Source organism: Nuphar pumila, chromosome 16 (assembly GCF_984573655.1).
Source record: "Nuphar pumila chromosome 16, dmNupPumi1.hap1.1, whole genome shotgun sequence".
Classification (NCBI taxonomy): domain Eukaryota; kingdom Viridiplantae; phylum Streptophyta; class Magnoliopsida; order Nymphaeales; family Nymphaeaceae; genus Nuphar; species Nuphar pumila.
The window spans coordinates 83800295-83819429 of record NC_143264.1 but is presented as its reverse complement, the minus strand read 5'-3'; the positions used below and the strand labels follow the sequence as shown (position 1 = coordinate 83819429).

Here is a 19135-nt window from a genome sequence, read left to right as displayed (position 1 = left end):
ACGATGATGAACAAAAGCCAGTTTTGAAGATCCAGAATAGCAATGAAATTCCCATGAAAACTTTTGAAAGTTGTAAATAAAAAGCAACTAAGAACAGTTCGAACCAATAATAGAGAGAATGGCAAGAAGATTAGAAAATCAAAACCATTTACAGAGAGAGTTTTTTTTTTTCAACAGAAAAAACTGGGGCTAGTCTGACCCCTACAAGTTATACAACCATACCATTGGAATTCGAACTTGCAACGTCCAACACAAGGTGACAGTTACTAACTTCTCCTGCCAGACAAGCGGGAGCCCCCGTTGATAGAGTTCTTTTTTAGACAGAGAAAGCTGGGTTTAGGCAGACACCTACCAGTTATACATTTGGGGTTAGAACTTGCAATATCCCAACACAGACTGGTCCTGATTGCTGAATCAGGATTTTTCTTTTAATTATTGTTTTTAGAACACAAACCAAACGCTAAAACTACCGTACACGAGCACAATACTCCTTCTTTTATGCTTCACATAAAAAAAAACCCAAATGGAAAAATAAATTACTAAGGACAACAAGAACTTGAACTTGACCAAATCCTACACAGCTTCAACAGAATGAAACGACCGGTTTCATTTTTACCCCCCTGTTAACCAGTCGCCCTTCAATAACAGGGCTTGGGAAATCATCATTCAAAACAAGAGAAACTCCTCAATAGACGGGAATATCCACACTGATCCCACCAAGCTGCTCAGCACCCCCACCAGAGCAACTGCCCTCCATGCCCTTGATCAAACTTTCCCGTCGCAATCCTGCCTTTCCAGAGCCTACCTTTGCTCCTGTATGATACCGAAGCCACATGCAGGACAGCCTCGCCATCGCTGCCTGACCAGCAAACTGAACCTTACACACAAAGCTCGCATCGCACATGTCATTCCCAACTATGCCTGTGGCACCACCACTGGCATCGTCATAGCCATCGAGGTCAGATTCTGTGACCACAACGATCGACCCATCATCCACCACGACGGCCCTGCTGGCCAGGAACTTTGGCACAACTTGAAGTGGGTTTGCAGAAGGAACTATCATCTGGTCGATAGGATTTTTCTTCTCCATCACCGTCATCATGTAATATTCTTGAACAGCCTGCAATCAACAAAACGATATGAAATGAACAAAGAGGGGATGGAATCACCAGCCAGCAACAAAAATGCACCATTGATAGAGTACCATGATGCCAACATTTTGTAATTAAGGCTAGGGTTAGTTCTAAACTTTTTCAGATTCGAGGAAAACAATTTTGTCACGAACCAGACTGGCTAATGTCCTGGGTATCTAGGTAATGATCAGAGGTTGGTTGGAGTACATGTGAAACGGTTTCAAACTCCTCTGAAGATGGTAAAATGAATACCTGCCACTGGCAAGCAGCTAAAAGCACACGAGGCCTGCTTGAGCGCACATGTTCATATGCTTCTCTAGGAGTCATGTGCTTGTGTTGCACCTGTAAAACTAGTTTGTCAGAAAGTTGCAAGAAAAATTCTTATTCATCTTCATTTGATTTCTTTCTGAAAACCGAAAAAAAAAACTTCACATACCAGGTAACAGAGAACAATGGTGGTGCTCCGTCCACGACCGGCTTTACAGTGGACATATGTTGTTTTTCCACGGGATGCATTTTCTTCATGGCAAGAACAGTAGAAGTAATTAAGTTAAAATCACAGAGAGAAAAGTTGTGTCCATAGAAAATGCAAATTGATTTTCTTCAGTCATAGTTCTGTTCCCATAAACTCCGCTTGTGTATACTGTTTAGTTATACACCGCCAGTCCCAAGCGCGGATAAAGGAGGAGGGTTGTGGTAGGCCTGTGACAGCCAACATAAAAACTTAGTCATACCCTATGAATATGAACCGATATGAGAATTTTGTTGGGGCGTTCCCTACTGAGCGGCGCGCTATACTCTATAGTCCTGGAGGCAGTGATAAATGGGCAAGGATTGCTACGTCGTCGCCCGGAAGCAACATGTCACACCGGCGCCCGGTGTGGTGTCAAATAGGCAAGGGTTCCCTCTCTTTGTTGGACGGGTGGGGGTAAAGAAGTTAGTCCAAGACCTATGTCACATGGGTGCGGGTGCGGGTGCGGGTGCGAGGGTGCGGTAGGGGCAAAAATGTAAAAATAAATAAACAAATATATATATATATATATATTAGAAAAGGGAATAATAATAATAATAATAGTAATGTAATAATAAACATATATTAAATATCTAAAAATAATTTTAATGTATGGATCCACAGTTGGATCCAACATGCGGATCCACACCGCAAGAGAACCGCGGATCCACCTCGCTGTTGGATCCCGGGTCTTGGACTCGGCCCGTACCCTACGAGGAAAAAAAAGTATAATTTAAGGCAACCCGATACGGGTTGCTCGATAAAACGAGGGTGGTTCCCGCAAGGTGAAATCGCAAAGGGGGAGGGGGCCGGAGCATAGCCACCAGGAGGACGGGGCGCTCCTACCTTTTCGAGGACCACCGTCCTCAAATAGGGGTCCCAAACCCCTTCTCTTCCACTCTCTGCCTCCCACGCTCTCGTTCTTGCACACGCCAGCAGGAGCAATCGATGCCCTCTACATTTCCCTCTATCTCTTTTCCCCCCTGCCTCTTATCTTCCTCTGTTTTTTCGTTCTCCCTCTCGGCCCGAGCTTGACAGTAGCGGCACCGACAGACCTCCACTCTCACGACAACAACCTCCTTGCCGGTTAAGGTAGGTTTTACTGTGATTTCGCACAACTACTGAGTTTTCAAGCACGCTTTGGATTTGCTGTAACTCTTAACTCGAAAAATTGGGGGTTCGGGTTTGTCGTGAATCCCCAAATCAAAAATTTGGGATTTAGGGTAGGGTTTATTACGATTGTTGAGGGTGTATTCTGTTTCAAGTTGCAATGGGTTGTAATACACCCAAATCGAAAAGATTTTGAAGTTTTAGAGGGGTTTTCGTGTGGATGCAACTGCGGGCCTTTTCGTGTGCCGAAATGGCCCTGGGTGCGGTCAACGCACCCAGGGTCGGGTAGACCGCACCTGGTGCCGCACCCACACCCGCGTCGACACGGGTGCGACACCTTGCTAGCCGAATCCCTGTGACATAGTCCAAGACCATAAAATTATGGTTAGCCACTTGGAACATAGGGTCTTTAACTGGTAAGTTGGTAGAGTTAGTAGATGTTATGTGTAGGAGAAAGATTGATATTTTATGTCTACAAGAGACCAAATGGGTAGGTGAGAAAGCAAAAGTGATAGAACCTTGGGGATATAAGATTTGGTATACAGGAATAAATAGGAATAGGAATAGAGTAGGGATTGTTATGAGTCGTGAGTTTATAGATAATGTACTTGAGGTCCGTAGGAAGGGTGATAAGATTTTACTTATTAAATTAGTATTAGGTACGGATATTATTAATATTATTAGTGTTTATGCACCTCAAGTAGGTTTAGATGATTCCATTAAGCATCAATTTTGAGACGATTTAGATGGAGTAGTACAAGGGATATCTTATGGAGAAAGGCTTTTTATCGGCGGTGACCTTAATAGGCATGTAGGCATTAGTAGGGATGAATTTAAGAGTATCCATGGAGGCTATGGTATAAGAAAAAGAAACAAAAGTGGAGAAAGGATTTTAGATTTTGGTTTGTCCTATGATATGATCTTAGCAAACACTTGGTTTAGAAAGAGGGAGTCTCACCTAGTAACATTTAAAAGTGGGGTTCATGCGAGTCAGATAAATTTTTTCCTACTCAGAAAGAGAGATAGGGGTTGTTGCATCGATTGCAAGGTTATACTGGGAGAAAGTGTAGCTACACAACATAGAGTCTTAATTTTAGATCTTAGAATTAGAAAATGCCGCAAAAGGGATAGACATAGGATAGATCCTAGAATTAAGTGGTGGGCACTGAAAGAAGCTAAACAAGGAATGTTTGTAGAGCAGGTAGTTAAGGAAGTTGATTGGTGTCTCGAGGAGGATTCAGAATCAATGTGGAATAAGATAGCGGGTGGCATGAGAAAGGTGACTAAGGAGGTATTGGGTGAGTCTAAAGGCGGTGCACCGCTAGGTAAAAATACATCGTGGTGGAACGAAGATGTCAAACTAGCTATTAAGGTTAAAAGAGAGTGTTATAGAAATCTAAGAGTCGTGATAATGAGAATTTGGAGAAGTATATGATAGCAACGAAGGAAGCTAAAAAAGTAGTTTGAAACGCGAGGGATAAGGTATATAAGGAGGTTTATGACAAGTTGGATACCAAAGAGGGCGAGAAGGATATTTATAGGTTTGCAAAGATGAGAGATAGGAAATCGAGGGATCTGGGTATAGTTAGATGTATCAAAGATGAAACGCAAAGGGTTTTAGTCGAAGACGAGGAGATTAAGGAGAGATGGAAAGATTATTTTGATAAGCTATTTAATGAAAGTCATGATCGTGGAGACTTCTCAATTCATTTTCATGAGATAAATCGTGACTTCATGCTCAAGATTCAAAAAAAAAAATTGCAGAGGCTTTAAAGGAAATGAAATCAAGAAGAACAGTTGGTCCAGATGGTATACCTATCGAGGCTTATAAATGCTTGGGAGAGAAAGGTTTAGAATTGTTGACAAATTTTTTTAACAAGATTTGGCGGACAAATAAGATGCTTAATGAGTGGAGGAAGACTACTTTGGTGCCTTTATATAAAAATAAGGGTGATATACAAGATTGCACAAACTATCGTGGTATAAAACTCATGAGTCATACTATGAAACTTTGGGAGAGGGTGATTGAGTCTGGGTTGAGGAAGGTTGTTATGATATCGGAGAATCAATTTGGTTTTATGCTTGGAAGATCAACTGTGGAAGCTATACATCTTCTTAGACAACTTATTGAGAGAAATAGAGAGAGGAAAAAAGATTTGCATATGGTTTTTATTGATTTGGAGAAGGCATACGATAGAGTACCTAGGGACGTTCTCTGGTGAACAATGATAAGAAAGGTGTTTCTCTCAAGTACATTAGTATAATTAAAGATATGTATGAAGGAGTAGTAACCAATGTCCGCACTTGTGGAGGGGTGACAACCAATTTTCCTATAACGGTTGGGTTACATCAAGGATCTGCTTTAAGCCCTTTCCTATTTGCTATAGTGATGGATGAGCTTACGAGATCAATTCAAGAAAATGTGTCGTGGTGTATGTTGTTTGCTGATGATATTGTTTTGATTTATGAGTCTAGAGCTGGGGTTAATGCTAAGTTAGAATTATGGAGACAGACATTGGAAGCAAGAGGTTTTAAGTTGAGTAAGAGTAAGACAGAATACATGAAATGTCGGTTTAGTAAGCAACGAAGTAGTAATGGGAGTGTAATGAAGCTTGGTGAGCAAGAAATACCGGTGGATGATTGTTTCAAATATTCGGGATCTATCATTCAAAAGTATGGAGAAATTGATGGAGATGTAAATCATAGGATAAAGGTTGGGTGAATGAAATGGAAAAGTGCAACTGGAGTGTTGTGCGATCGTAGAATGCCATTGCGGTTGAAGAAAAAGTTTTATAGGACGACTATTAGGCCCGCTTGACTATATGGTACGGAATGTTGGGCTGCCAAGAGACATCATATTTAAAAAATGAGTGTAGCTGAGATGCGTATGCTGAGATGGATGTGTGGAAATACAATAAAAGATAAGATTCGGAACGAGGAGATACGTAAGAAGGTAGGCGTTGCGCCCATTGAAAATAAGATGAGAGAGAATCGTTTACCGTGGTTTGGACATATTCGGCGAAGGCCTAATGATGCTCCAGTTAGAAGGATGAAGAAATGGGAAAATATATTAGTTAAAAGAGGTCGGGTAGGCCTAGGAAGACATGGATGGAGGTGATAGGAAAGGATATGAATGCTTTGAACCTCACTGAGGACATGACATTGGATAGAAATGATTGGAGGAGAAGGATTCATGTGGAAGACCCAGAATGATTTTCTTTTTTGGTTCATATCACCGACCCCAATTGTTTTGGGATGAAGGCATAGTTGTTGTTGTTTGTTGTTGTATAGTTCTGTTCCCGTAGTACCTTTAAGTATCCCTAATAGCTAGCTTGTTTCATGAAGTTGGCAAGAATGACAAGTCTATGGTACATAGAAGTACCAACTTTGCAAAGATTCAGAATGATCATGAAGTTGGCCAAAAAGAAAAGAATATGATCTTTCCGGAAAAATAAAAAATTCAGGTGGTAACATACACCATGAAGCCAAATGTTCTTTGAATGCCTTTTTTTTCTATCACACCAAACAAGCATGTTCAAAATCCTAAGATTTCCCAAGAAAGCGAAATCCCAGTTGTGATTCTTTAAAGGGTTAACATCTATACCTGGAAGTGACAGATAAAACATGAAAGACAATGCCACCAGCTATCTCAGATGAACATATGATTATTTTTTGTCCTAGGCTGCCACTTATGAATATCATGTAAGGGACAAGGCACAAGAGTAAAAATAGGGCATCCATGTGATGTAGTACATCGTAAACAATGATGCAAATGAAACAAACAATACATTTTTTCGCATAACGTGAAGTAACCTGCTGTTGATATTGTACCTATGCTAGAGTTTCCATGTTGTATGGACATGCATGACCAGCCAGTGATGGACACACATGTCCAATGAAAAGTTTAATCTTAGAAGCCGTGAAGATGGAAGAATTACATACTGTGAATGAAGTCCACAGCTTGGCATATGTCTGCAAAAGATGGAGCAAATAGATAATCTCTTGTGGGAATCATTAGGTGGTCAATGGCATGAATCTGAAATTTGTACATGCAAAGTAATTAGGAAAAGCACATATTAACTCCCAAGCAATGAAAAATGCATCAAAGATGGCATAGCATGGTCAACACCCACATTTGCATGCCAGATTGAACAAAAGTGCAGCTGACAAGATGACTACTCATATATATTTGATGATTCACATGTGCCTGTGTCATGTAACATTCAGCAAGGTGTATGTAGCACATTTAGTCTAGGGAAACAGAGAAAATAAGAAGCAAAGAGGAGAAAAAAAGGAGGCCCATCATCATGTCCTTTTAACATAAAGACAATGTCAACAATCATTTATATAAGTGAAACACATTAATCATAAGCGTTATTAAATTGTGAATGCACTTTGAGCAACTCACTGATGCAACTCTTTCGTGCTCTACAGCATCCAAAGTTCCAAACCTACATTATACACCTGCAATAGCTCTGCCTTAACATGATGTTTACTTGCATACATTTAGTGAGACACCCTCACTATTGCTTGTCAATACCATCCAACTAAGTATGCAAACATGAGAAAAGAATTTGGATGGACGTTTTGATATAAAATGTTCTTGTTGCTTTGTGATGCTAAGGCAGTGGGCATCAACTTCAGTAAGATAATGCCAAATTTAAAGAAAAAAGGCATTTTGATCCATCTCAAAAGTTATGATAAGTTGTTAATACAAGCACCTTTCTCCCATACATTTTAACATTGGTGAAAACTCTAAAACATCACAGATGACTGAGGATTCTCACATATGCAAATAGTAAATGAATGGAAAACTCAACGTAATCTCTAACACGTGCCAAACACAAGAGGACAGATGATAGCATGCAGCACAAATTGAACTTACTCTATACAAGGAAGTAGGAACCAGGGTTTCATAAGGTTCGTTGAGTGTGATCACTCCCTGAACACCCAGTTGCTTTAGGCGAGGAACATCCTTAGGAAATGGAACAGCACCTAAAAGTACAAACTGAAATTTGAAGTGTTAGCATGAGCACGAGCAATCAGGTGAAGTATGTAATATGAATCCAGCTTTAGATAAGACTTAACATAATACAATTACCAGAGCATGCAAAATATCAAAATCCAAAGATAATAATGAAAGAAGCTCATGCAACCAGGTTTTTCCCCTTCCATAGTATGTCATCTAATCAACAACTAGGTACAAAGACAGACAATTGACTTTTCTTTAAGAGGACTGATTTTGTGAATAAGCCCACTTCACTAATTAAACTTTTCAAACATACAATTTCTTATATGGTGTACCATGTAATAATTGAAACATTACACTAAAGAGTAAAGACTAGGGTTACCGGAAACGCTATAGGACTCGGGGAAGCGCACTTCCCTGAAACACGTTTCGGAAGCGTGAAACGCGTCACTTCCGAAATGCGTGGGGAAGCAACCCTTTTAAATGGGAAGCACACTTCCCATTTGGCTTCCCACTTGCTTCCCAATACCAGGAAGTGAATTTTCGTTTTTGGGGGGCTTGGAACCTTTAACAATTTTTTTTGCCCAATATCGAGAAAACTTGATTCCTATTCGCTTCCCACTCGAATTCTAGGTCGCTTCCCTCTTTGTTTTCGGTTCGCTTCCGAGACGATTTTTGGTTCGCTTCTAAGTCATTTTGCGCTTCCCGCTTCTTAAAATTTTAGAAGTGCCTCGCTTCCCGCTCCCACTTCCTCAATTGGCAACTCTAAAGACAGTGATCACTTTTCCAACTGTTCGTTCTGAGATTGTATCAAGATAATATTAGGACCATGGGGAACAACAAAAAATAGGGAAACAGAAAAAGAAAAAAATGAATACCTTAATTTCTTTAATAATTTTGCAGTATTAAATCATGGTGATCAATTGTGAGCAAACAACAATATCTCAGTTATTTGAAAAATACATCCAACATTGGTGACTATAATTTGAAAAAGGCCATTAACAAAAAAATGATTTTCTCATAGTAGATATTCGATTTACAAATGCACTTAGTAGTGTCACCAAATCATACAGGTTCACGTTTTTCTAGAGTGGCAGACATGGGAAACTTTAACTCTGGAAATGGGAGTCACTCAGTAAAATGCCTATGGCTTTGAAATTATAAAAGTGCCAATAAATTATCAATATTGATTCTTGTAGACAATTCTCTCACATGGCCTCTGCAGCCTCAGAAAATAAGTGATAGGTCAGTTCACAAGAAATGCTACATTGACAATGAGCAATTCTAATGATAACGAATGGAAGACAGAGTTTCTAGTTTCTACCAACAGAACCTTTAACAAACAAAACTATACTCTTGGGTAGGAAATCCTATTTTATCCATTATGGATGAGAAAGAATGATTTTATTTTTCTAATAATGCTCAGAAGCAAGGGCAAAAAAGAAAAGCTACTATATAAAACAAAGAAACAAGTCAAGGAAATTCCTATTTCTAGAGCCACAGAACACTGTAGCACATCATGCATTTAAATTGCGTCAATTAACCAGAAGAGCTGATTATATGGAAAACAAACCTCATCGACCTCATCCCACCAATGGAACTCTGGCTCAATCTTGTTCCGGAAAATGTTGTACAAAAGAGTTGGATAGAACAAAGCACGTGCACCTGCCCCGATCAAGACCCTTTTGGCATTTGATTGGTTAACCACATAGCTTGAAACATCCAATACCAGTTTGTTATCACGATGGTCCCTCACACCCTCCTCTTCCAATTCCTCGATGTACATGCCTTCAATTAAAAAGGGAAATCTTTCTGAACTTGAAGCTCCTCAAAATTATGCCTTCCTATCATCATATGTTTGAACAACTTCCAAGTTAAACTCATGTAAAAAAGCCACAGATAAAACCTAAATTCAAATAAATGATACCAGAATGGATATTGGAAAATATTTTGAAACGCTAAAAGCATCCTATCGCCACATGTACTTAAACCACGTATCATTTAGACAACAAACTAAGCCATCGATTACTCATTCCTTTACTTTATTTTGATAACAAAGTTATTTTCAGATCCAACTTTCTTAAGCTACAGTAGAAACCATTTAAGATCAAATCATAGTGTATCTTGAATAAACACCTTAATTAGGATACAAGAAATTGATGCACCTTCAGTTTTCAAAACTTAAACCTTCAACCATCAGAGATGTGCAGAACTATCAAAGAATTGCAATTCCTCGAGTCGTGAGCTCAATGCAGATTGAACCCACACCCGATCAACATGAAATCTTCAAATATATAGTTGCATACCAAGCCACAACCACATAGTTTGCCATCCATGAGGTTCACTTTTTTCCCTCTTCAAACTATGTTTAGGAACATTCAGAAACTACAATTTCTTGATTTACAGGTTTTCGGGAATGAGTGGATCTTCACAACACAGAAACCATGTTTCACAAAAACGAAAAGAACAAAGATACCTTTACATCACGCACTAGTCCAGCAACAACTAGAGCGTCTCCTCGGCTTTCCTCTCGTAATACCCATAACTCCTCTCCTAATGAGTTTCCAATTCCTCAACATAAAATCCTAGAATCGAAGTAAAAAACAAGAGAAACAAAGCGTCAAATCTAACCTGAATTCAAGATATATGCACTGGAAACAGGCAAAGAAGACCAGAAACATCACATCAAACATATAAAAAGATAAGCAATTTAACAAAGACAAAAAAAAGTGAACCTTCGTATGCTTAAATAAATTAGGGCTTCCGTGACGTTCAATAAGAAATACGCGAAATAACTAATAAATAACACATAGAAATAGAGCATTTCAAGAGAATTTATATTATAATAGAAAATTCCAAATCAGAAAAGGAATTGGAGACAAAGCCAAAGTATGACAATTCTTACACATCAACGGTTTCAAGTTGGAGACAGCCTTTAAATAATAGTCAGAAAAACCATAATAAATTAGGTTTTTTTATGTACACAAAGCATGATCAAAATGAGAACAAGAGGCGAACTCTTAACAATTGGAGTTGTGAAGGAAAATATACAATGATCGGCTAGAAAATTTCTGGTAATTGGCCACGATCAAGAGATTCAACGAATCAAATATCAATAATCGATGAAAAACTTGAAATTTCTCACTCTCGGGATGATCGATATTGGAGATGGTAGGGGGGAGATCGAACGAGCTCCCTGTAATGCTTTCCTTGCGTCGGTCGAGACCCTTCCAACAAACCCTAGAAGCCCCAAGAAAACGACTCTCTTTCTCTCTCTCTAACTAACGAGTTTTCTAGTTCTTTTTTCCAAGAAAAATATAAAATAATTTGTTCAAATATGGAAGGGATGGGCAATTGGCTAAAGCAAAAAGACACACACAAAGTGGAATTGTATTTATCTAGTGGTTTGGGACGGCACTCAACGGGTCGGACCTTCTCCGGACGTTCGAGTCCGGATATAAGTCCAAATTTGATGTGCTGGTAAGACTATGCCCGAACTCGCTAGGGCTGGGAATGAGATGAGCCGCTTCTGGCTCGGCTTAAGCTTGGCTCGAAAAAAAAAAAGGTCGGATTTGTAAAAAAGGGCTGGGCAAGCTGAAAATAAAACAACAGGTGTTTAGCTTGGCTTGGCTTGGCTCGTATAAGCATGTTAAGAAATCATAAATACATTTTATGTATATTTTATATAATATAATATAGTGTCAAATGAATATTCGAAGTGTGACTTGCAAGAAATAAGCATAGAGTTCAAATCCTATCCGATTCAGTTTTTCGTATATATATATATATAGCATTATACATCCATTTTTGCATCTTAGCAGTGGTCAGCAAACCTTCTTGGCAAACACACGAAGATCCAAGGTGTTGTAAAGTTTTTGTTTTAAGCATATTTTTTATTAAATAAATTATAAAAAATAAATATATAATGTCTGACCGGTGAAACACTTAAATATTAGACAAAAAAATAATCTCCTTTGGTTGGACAATGTATATATATATATATATATGATAATTAAAACATGTAAACCAATCAAATAAGAAAACTGGTATGCATAAAAAAATTTATAGTTTTTTTTTTTTTTGCTTTTTTCTAAAATTTTAGCATACAAATGCGATCTAGATGCATGATTTTATAGAAATAGACTTTTGGATCATCCGATTATAATGAATAAGATTGATCTTTTAAGGCTTGAAAATCAATGGCTCAGAATTTTCGTAAATATGTAAGCATCAAAATCATATTTTTTTATCTGATTGCGATGATCCAATAGTCTATTCCAAGCAAATGGATCACGCAGTGTTAGATTTGCAAATAAACTTATAAAAATCTCGGTTCATACCAGTTTACATATTCTAGTTTCCCTATATATATATATATACTTGAACTTGGTTGATTAAATTTTACTACTTATAGAATTAAAGTAATATACTTTTCTTAAATGAGTTTAGCTCTAGCTTAACTTGACTCATGACAGAAACAAGCCGAGCTTCAACACCTCAAATTAGGTTTGTTCGATTTGTTTATCGGCCTTAGGTCTAGGTCACACTAGATTGACATATGCAAAAGTATACCTAAGTTTAGATGCATATAGCATCAACCAAACTATGCTACCAAAGTTGGGAAAATCTTAAAACGGGTTTGGATTTCAAATGCAAAACTAAACGTGTTTTTAATAGCATAGGTTTTGGTTTAAATTTAGGTTTTTGGTACATCCAAGTTTACCAAAAAACTCCGGTGGGGGTCTGACTAACCCCACCTTGACAATTCAAAAGTAAAAAAATAGCAAACCTGGATTTAAGGTATTTGGATCACAAAATCCATAAAAAGGTGTTTGTGTCTGTTTTTTTCAGCTATTTACTAGCTGACCAATGACTGGGAAATGGCTAGAAGATGTACCATCCAGCATGCGCCCCAACTGTTTTCTAGCAAATGAGTGGCCCTAAATGGCTATATGATAAAAGTAAGCAAAAATATTAAAAAAGAAGAAGCAGTGACTAGCCCAATCAAAAATAGCAAAAGAATTTTACTTCCCTTGTTTTTTTAGTATGAAGTTTTGGGTCAGAGGGGGTAATCTCTAGGCGGGGTCACCCACACCCAAGCCCTTATGGAGCCAAGCAATGAAAGGCACACCAGGTGAGAGTCGAATCGGGGACAAAAGGGGTCAGCACCTTCTCCTCAAGCCGCCTACCACTCTGGCAACCTAAACAGGTGTGAATTTCATCTCTTGCCGTTAGGGATGGCAGTGGGGCGGGGCGGGGTGGGGGACAAGGTCTCCACTCTCGCCCCGCCTCAAGATTAGAAGAACCTCCATCCCTGGCGGGGATGGATTTTAACCTCCACCCCTGCCTTCATCCCCGTTTCAAACGGGGATGAGGCGGGGCGGGGCTATTGCGGGAAAAAGTGGCGGGGACGGGGATGAAGCGGGGATGAGTCGGGGATCGTGGCGGGGACGGGGAAAAGTGTACATCCATCCCCGAACGGGGATGGATTTTAACCTTCGTCCCCACCTCCATCCCTGTTTCATACCCTTCATCCCCGGTCCAAACGGGGCGGGGCGGGGTCCCGCTTTCCCCCCGTTCACTGCCATCCCTACTTGCCGTGAGGCTGAAACTAGGTGTACTCTACGCTGGGCAGGGCAGGTTTGGGGGATTCGGTATACCAATGAGATTGCAAGACAATACGGTAGTGTTTTTCACGTAAGGCAGGGTGGTCGTGGGGCCCCACCGGGTTTTTTCTTGCTTCGCCGAGGGTTCCTCATCATCAAGAAAGACAATGATCAAGAAAGACAATGAGGTCATTTTTCTTGCTTATAAAAAAAACAATAATTAATAATTTAACCATCTCTTATAACTTTGTATAAAAAATACTAGTGAGTTTGATTAGAAATCAAGCAAAGTTTGACATTGAAATGTTGTAAATCAGACCCAAGTCCATACACTAAGGTTTTGTATGTTCACGACCCGTTTAGTTAATCAGACCTGTATCATTAAGTCTAAACCCGGGTCAAATTGAAACCAATCTGGAAAGGAATAGGATCGTATCTGACTAATTGACAAGCCCTGGAATGAGTATATTCCTATAATCAACTTCAAATATAGTTTTGAATGTCCTTGTTAGTTCAGGATAACTATGAACAAAGTTATATTATCAACGGTTTGGGTCTCCCAATTTGAAGTATATTTACTTGGGGTTGAATGTTGAAAATGGTGGGTACAGCTAAATCAACGCAATCCAAAGTCTATATTCAGTTAGACCCATTCATATCCAACATATTTGATGCCCAAATTCAGTTAGACCCATTCATATCCAACAAATCTAATAGCGCCTATATGGTTTTCCAAAATGGTAGTGTATTATACGCAAAATGGATGTTGAGAATTGAGAATGGTTTTGGGGCACGATTCCATTTTAGTGAAAAGAGGTTGTTCTCTCATATCCTTTGCCATCTTTGGGAGTACATGTGGATGCGGCTAGTGGATTCTGGTTGGTGCTTCACCTTGGATCCTGTACTGGGGAGACCGTAAGTTATCAGTGTCTGCCCCTCCCTTTTCTGGCTGCCATTCAAACAGAAAGGGTTAGGGAGTGGTGTGGTGTGAGGCATCTCTCTCTCATATGTGGGCATTAGCCCAACCATATGTTGTTAAAATGAGTGAGATGGGGCCTAGACCGTTTGACGGGCAGTCTAGGTTCAAATCCCATGGGCGTCACCCATGAGTAAGCCAAAGTTGGTGACTCCCTGGGGTCGAGGGGTAATCCTTCGGGGTTTTATTCTGATATGGACAGAGACTGTAAGTACAACAGGCTGAGCCAATGCGGCTAGGTCTTTGCGCCTTGTGACCTAACAAGTAGGTCTTGAAGATTATCTCCTTTTCTTGGTAGGTAAGCTCAGATGGTGCCCACACGTCACCACTTACTACACAAGACAGCTTAGGTAGTGCTCGGAAGGCATCAAAATACCTAAAAATTTCGGAAGCAGATCAGGTCTAACATGAGCGTTTTTTCTCATGCCGACGTCGTGGTCGTCTGTTTGCATTTTGGATGAATGCCACGTGGTTTTATCGACTTTTGAGCTTTTTACAATGCAAATCGGATGGCCGCGATGTCAGCATGAGCAAAAAACGCTCATGTTCAGCATGACCTAATCTGCTTCCATTGAACATTTGGCACAAGCACAACCCTAACTTGTAAGTGGCCATTTTTATTAATAATTGTAGACCTTTTTTATTTTATCTCAAAAAATAAAATAAAATAAGACGTGAGCCTAAATGTATGAGAACAAACATTGCATTTTTCAACTTGTGCACAAGATTGATGCTTCCTCAGGTATGTGAGGAGCGGAAGCAGAAATCATCTCTCTTGTTACAAATATAGGCCCCACTGCCCAGCAAGAGCATACAATAGGGGACAAAGAATGGATATAATCCACAAGATACATAGATTAACTGACTAAAGTAGCAATGAACAAAAAATAAATCCTGAACATCAAATTCATCCTTGTTTCTTCCTCTCTGATATGAGCTAGTATCAATACAAAGTCAAGTGGATATAATGGGGTAATGGCCACCAACACAAAGCCTTGAGAAAGAGACAGTAAGAGTGCAATCACCAAAATTTATATAACCACATATTATGTGAAATGTGCATACCTTCAACTGATTAGCAACACCTGTGCCCTGGAAGCGGCGCTGCAACTCCAAAACCATTCGTGGATCCATCTCTAGGACTGGGCTGGGCTAGGCTAGGACTGGGCTTTTAAAAAAAAAAAAAAATAACTGGGCCGGGAGGCAGGACTGGGCTCCCCCCCCCCCCCCCCCCCCCCAAGCTCCGCCTTTGAGTGTGACCTTCAGCATTTTTTTTTGAAAGGCAAGCTGGGGGTAGGCAGACCCCTACCAGTTATACAACTATACACCCACAAATTCACATGACCTTGACCCGAACATGTACATCTGCACATCTTCATTTTGCTTCATTGCCACCAACCTACCATGGTAGTTGAACCTGTCATTCCCCATGTTTGGTTTGAAACCAAACTCACTATTGCACGTATATGCTTTGTTTGGGACCCTTGAATTGGAGGTGCTTTGCAGTTTCTCCCATGCTCTCTGCAGTTTGGAGAAGTGTTGTTGCAGCCGCTACATTTCAACATCATTCACAAGAGGATTTTTTTTGGCAACTCTATCCTCAACACCGTATTTAATAACACATGGAAATGGTGTTTCCACCTCAATGCGAGGTTCTCAAACAGACCCTTAACAATCATGAGGTGCTCGCCCCATGCTCCCAATAAAACTCTCAATACCATCTATTTACAAGAGTAAAACAGAAAACAGCTATATCTTGACATAATAGTGTCACTAGCAACTGTGACATAAGATATGCTTTTGCACTTTGGTGGTAGCTGAATGAGTTCCAATGGGCAAGGAATGTCGTTTCCACCCAACTTAAGGTTGAACCTAAACAGGCATATCTAACATGTTCATAGCTCTGCTACATCTGATTATTTCACATGAAAAGAAAAGGCTCGAATGGTATTATCCCTCACCCTTTTCATTGTGTGGTAGTCTTGCAGTGAAGGGCATGTGAAGATGCACTGTTAGGTGCACCACTACACAAAAGTTCTCTTTTAAAATATCACAGTTCTGCTACATGGGCATTTTCAAAAGTTTCACAAATTGCAAACGATAACATTAAATCAAAGGGTATCCGCAGTATCATTCCACCACACAAGAATATCAGCCTGCTTTGTGGAATAAGCATTCAGAATGCAAGGCCACTGTAAATTCACACTCTTCAAGCCGAGAAAACATACAATAAAAACCTTCAAAAACTGGTGTTCAAATATAAGAAATGGCCTTACAAGAAAGGCAAGACAAAGCCATACAACCAAAGTTCATAAACAGGAAACAACAGGAAATGAAGAGAAAGTGAAGCAGTAGCAGAAGCAATTCAAGGACACCGTCCATACAATTTTCTTAACTTTGTTGAAAGATTTTATGATTGCAGTAAAATCTTTTGAACTGGGCTAAATATAACCCAAGGAGCATCGAATTCTACTGCATGTTTTTGTGTCATGCAATCGAATTGATTCTTCTGGTTTTTCTATTTTGAGTTTTATGACCACTAGCTCTATCGTTCCGCTTGATTCTCTGAACTCTAATCTGTTCTCTGAACTTAGCTATGAACTCATCAGCCTTCTTGTCAACTTCACTAGCATGAATCTCAGTATCTGATACAGATTTTGACGCAAAAGCTCCAGTATCTCTGAACTTAGCTATGAACTCATCAGCCTTCTTGTCAATATCTGATACAGATTCTGATGAAACAGCTTCAGTTTGCCTGAACTTAGCAATGAACTCATCAGCCTTCCTGTCAACTTCATTAGCATCAATCTCAGACTCTGAATGCTTGTCATCTTCTTCCTCGTCTTCCTCCTCCTCCTCATCATCAATGTCTAATGCATCTTCTACTTGAGTCTTTGATTCCTCCATATTTTCTCTTGCCTTCCTCCTGTTTATCTGAAACGCTTCATACATTTCAATTGGAGGCGGCGGTGGCGGTTGGAATTTGGTCTTTTTCTGTTTCTTCTCTACCATCACAACCTCTGTCTCTCTGTTCTTCTCTGTTTTTTCTGCAACCACTGACTCTGTTTCTATGTTTTCCCATACCAACTTTTCCTCTGTTTCATTTCCAATTGCGTTATTCTGTCTCCCTGGCTTGACGAGCAATGAGTACTCGATATTGCTAGTCTTTCTTACTGACTTCACCTTCCTTGAATCAAATTCCCTCCTGCTTCTCACCTCTGTTCTCTCATCTCCAACACTGCCGTCGTTTCTACTTCTCAAATTCAAACTTTCGCATTTTCTTGTCATGCGAGCAGATTTCGCAGCTGGGGTGGTCTCAAACGACTCCGAATGCTTCAAAGTTCTATTCAGACTTTTGTTTTCAGCAATGAATTCATTAATAGGGGAAGGCACGCTATCAATGGGACAAGTAACACCGGTGGGCACAGAGTCGGTTGAAGTTTCTTGATCAAAAGGAGGCCTTAGCATTGACGAAACAGAACATGAAGGCGAATTCAGAGTTCTCCTTGAGGAACTCAGCTGAGGCGACGAAGGAATTGGTGACCGGAAAGCTGGAGTTTCATATTTTTGTTTCTCAGATTCAGAAACCGAGGGTGGAAGAGGATACAGGGAAGCAAAGACTATCTCTTCCTTCACCTTAAATCTTCCAGACCTCGATCGCCATGGAATCGGCGATGGCAAAACCACATTGTCGTGATCCTTCTCGTCCCAATTGGATAGTTTTCCATTTCTAATGCTATCCTTGGTTTCTGAGTTTGCAGTTGCAGGAACGTCTGGGGGCTCATGTGCAGGAGTAGTTTCTGTGTCCGAGATACTAGACTTCAAGCTCCTAACAGGAAGGAACAGGGGCTGGTCATGGTGGCCGTGATCTTCTTCAGTCACCATGACCATCGGCTCGCAAGGAGAGTACATAGAGCTCCATGTCTGAAGCTTACTGATATCAGAGTAAGATGCGCAGTCGATCTCGATCTCGCTATCAAAAACCGGTGAGATCTGAAGGATTTTTGACACGTAATTCTGCGTAGATTCGATCTCTACCTCTATTTCCTTCTCTGTTTCGGCCTGGCGACGGCTCAATATGCCATAGGAGAGGGCAACCCCAATGAAAACCAGGTGCAGGAACTCCCAGACTCTGTTGAAGATGTGGTTGGAGAACGCAGGTGGTTGTGAGGGGTAAAATGGTAAGAGTGCAATTGCTATGGCTATGAATAGGCCTTTGAAGAGAAGGCCATAATACCTAGTTTGGTTCTCCTGGGTCTTTGAAACTAGTCGTTGGGCAGGTAAATCTGGTACATGGGGAGGTAAATCTAGCCGTTGGGAGTTTTTGAAAGTGGAGGCCATGAAACAAAACTTGGAAGGCCTGGAGTTGCAGATAGAAGGAGAGAGAAAGAATAATGAAAGCGGAGAAGAGCAGGTTATTGGAGATGAGGAAGACTTAAGGGGGAAGGAAATGGATAGGAGAAAAAAGCTTGGTTGGGCATCACACTATTAAAAATTCTAAAGCCACACCTGCTTGTCTGCAGATTTTACTATGCCCAAGCTACCCTTATAACTTACAAAGAAAACAAATGCTGGTGCCATTACACATCACTGTTGAAGCAAGTAATGGGACAGGATTGCAGAGAGAGAGAGAGAGAGAGAGAGAGAGAGAGAGAGAGAGAGAGAGAGAGAGAGAGAGAGAGAGAGAGAGAGAGATCAGGTCTTTAACTACCACTCAATTATAACGAAGTGTATGCTGTAAAATCTTTCAAGGTGAAATGTATAAAGCACCTCTCTCACCTGCCTCAAGCTTTAATGGGTTGACCTTGTATGGATAACATATCGGTGTTC

At 40.2% G+C, this 19135-nt stretch overlaps 1 protein-coding gene across 6 annotated transcripts; it reads right to left on the bottom strand.

Annotated features, from left to right (window-relative positions):
* Positions 1-384: 384 nt before the first annotated feature.
* On the bottom strand, positions 385-11059 carry LOC149813902 (phosphatidylglycerophosphate phosphatase PTPMT2-like). Of its 6 annotated transcripts, none has more exons than XM_089991692.1 (8): positions 10775-11059; positions 10200-10308; positions 9297-9567; positions 7640-7762; positions 6697-6790; positions 1570-1652; positions 1386-1475; positions 385-1120 (listed from the first exon to the last, which is right to left on the bottom strand). In XM_089991692.1, exons 3-8 carry the CDS (start codon positions 9507-9509, stop codon positions 686-688), a joined length of 1038 nt encoding a protein of 345 aa, XP_089847818.1. In that variant the 5' UTR covers positions 9510-9567; positions 10200-10308; positions 10775-11059; the 3' UTR covers positions 385-685. The 6 variants fall into 6 exon arrangements, with proteins under 6 accessions (XP_089847818.1, XP_089847821.1, XP_089847817.1 ...); XM_089991695.1 differs by having other exon boundaries at positions 9297-9563; XM_089991691.1 differs by having other exon boundaries at positions 10869-11059.
* Positions 11060-19135: the final 8076 nt, after the last annotated feature.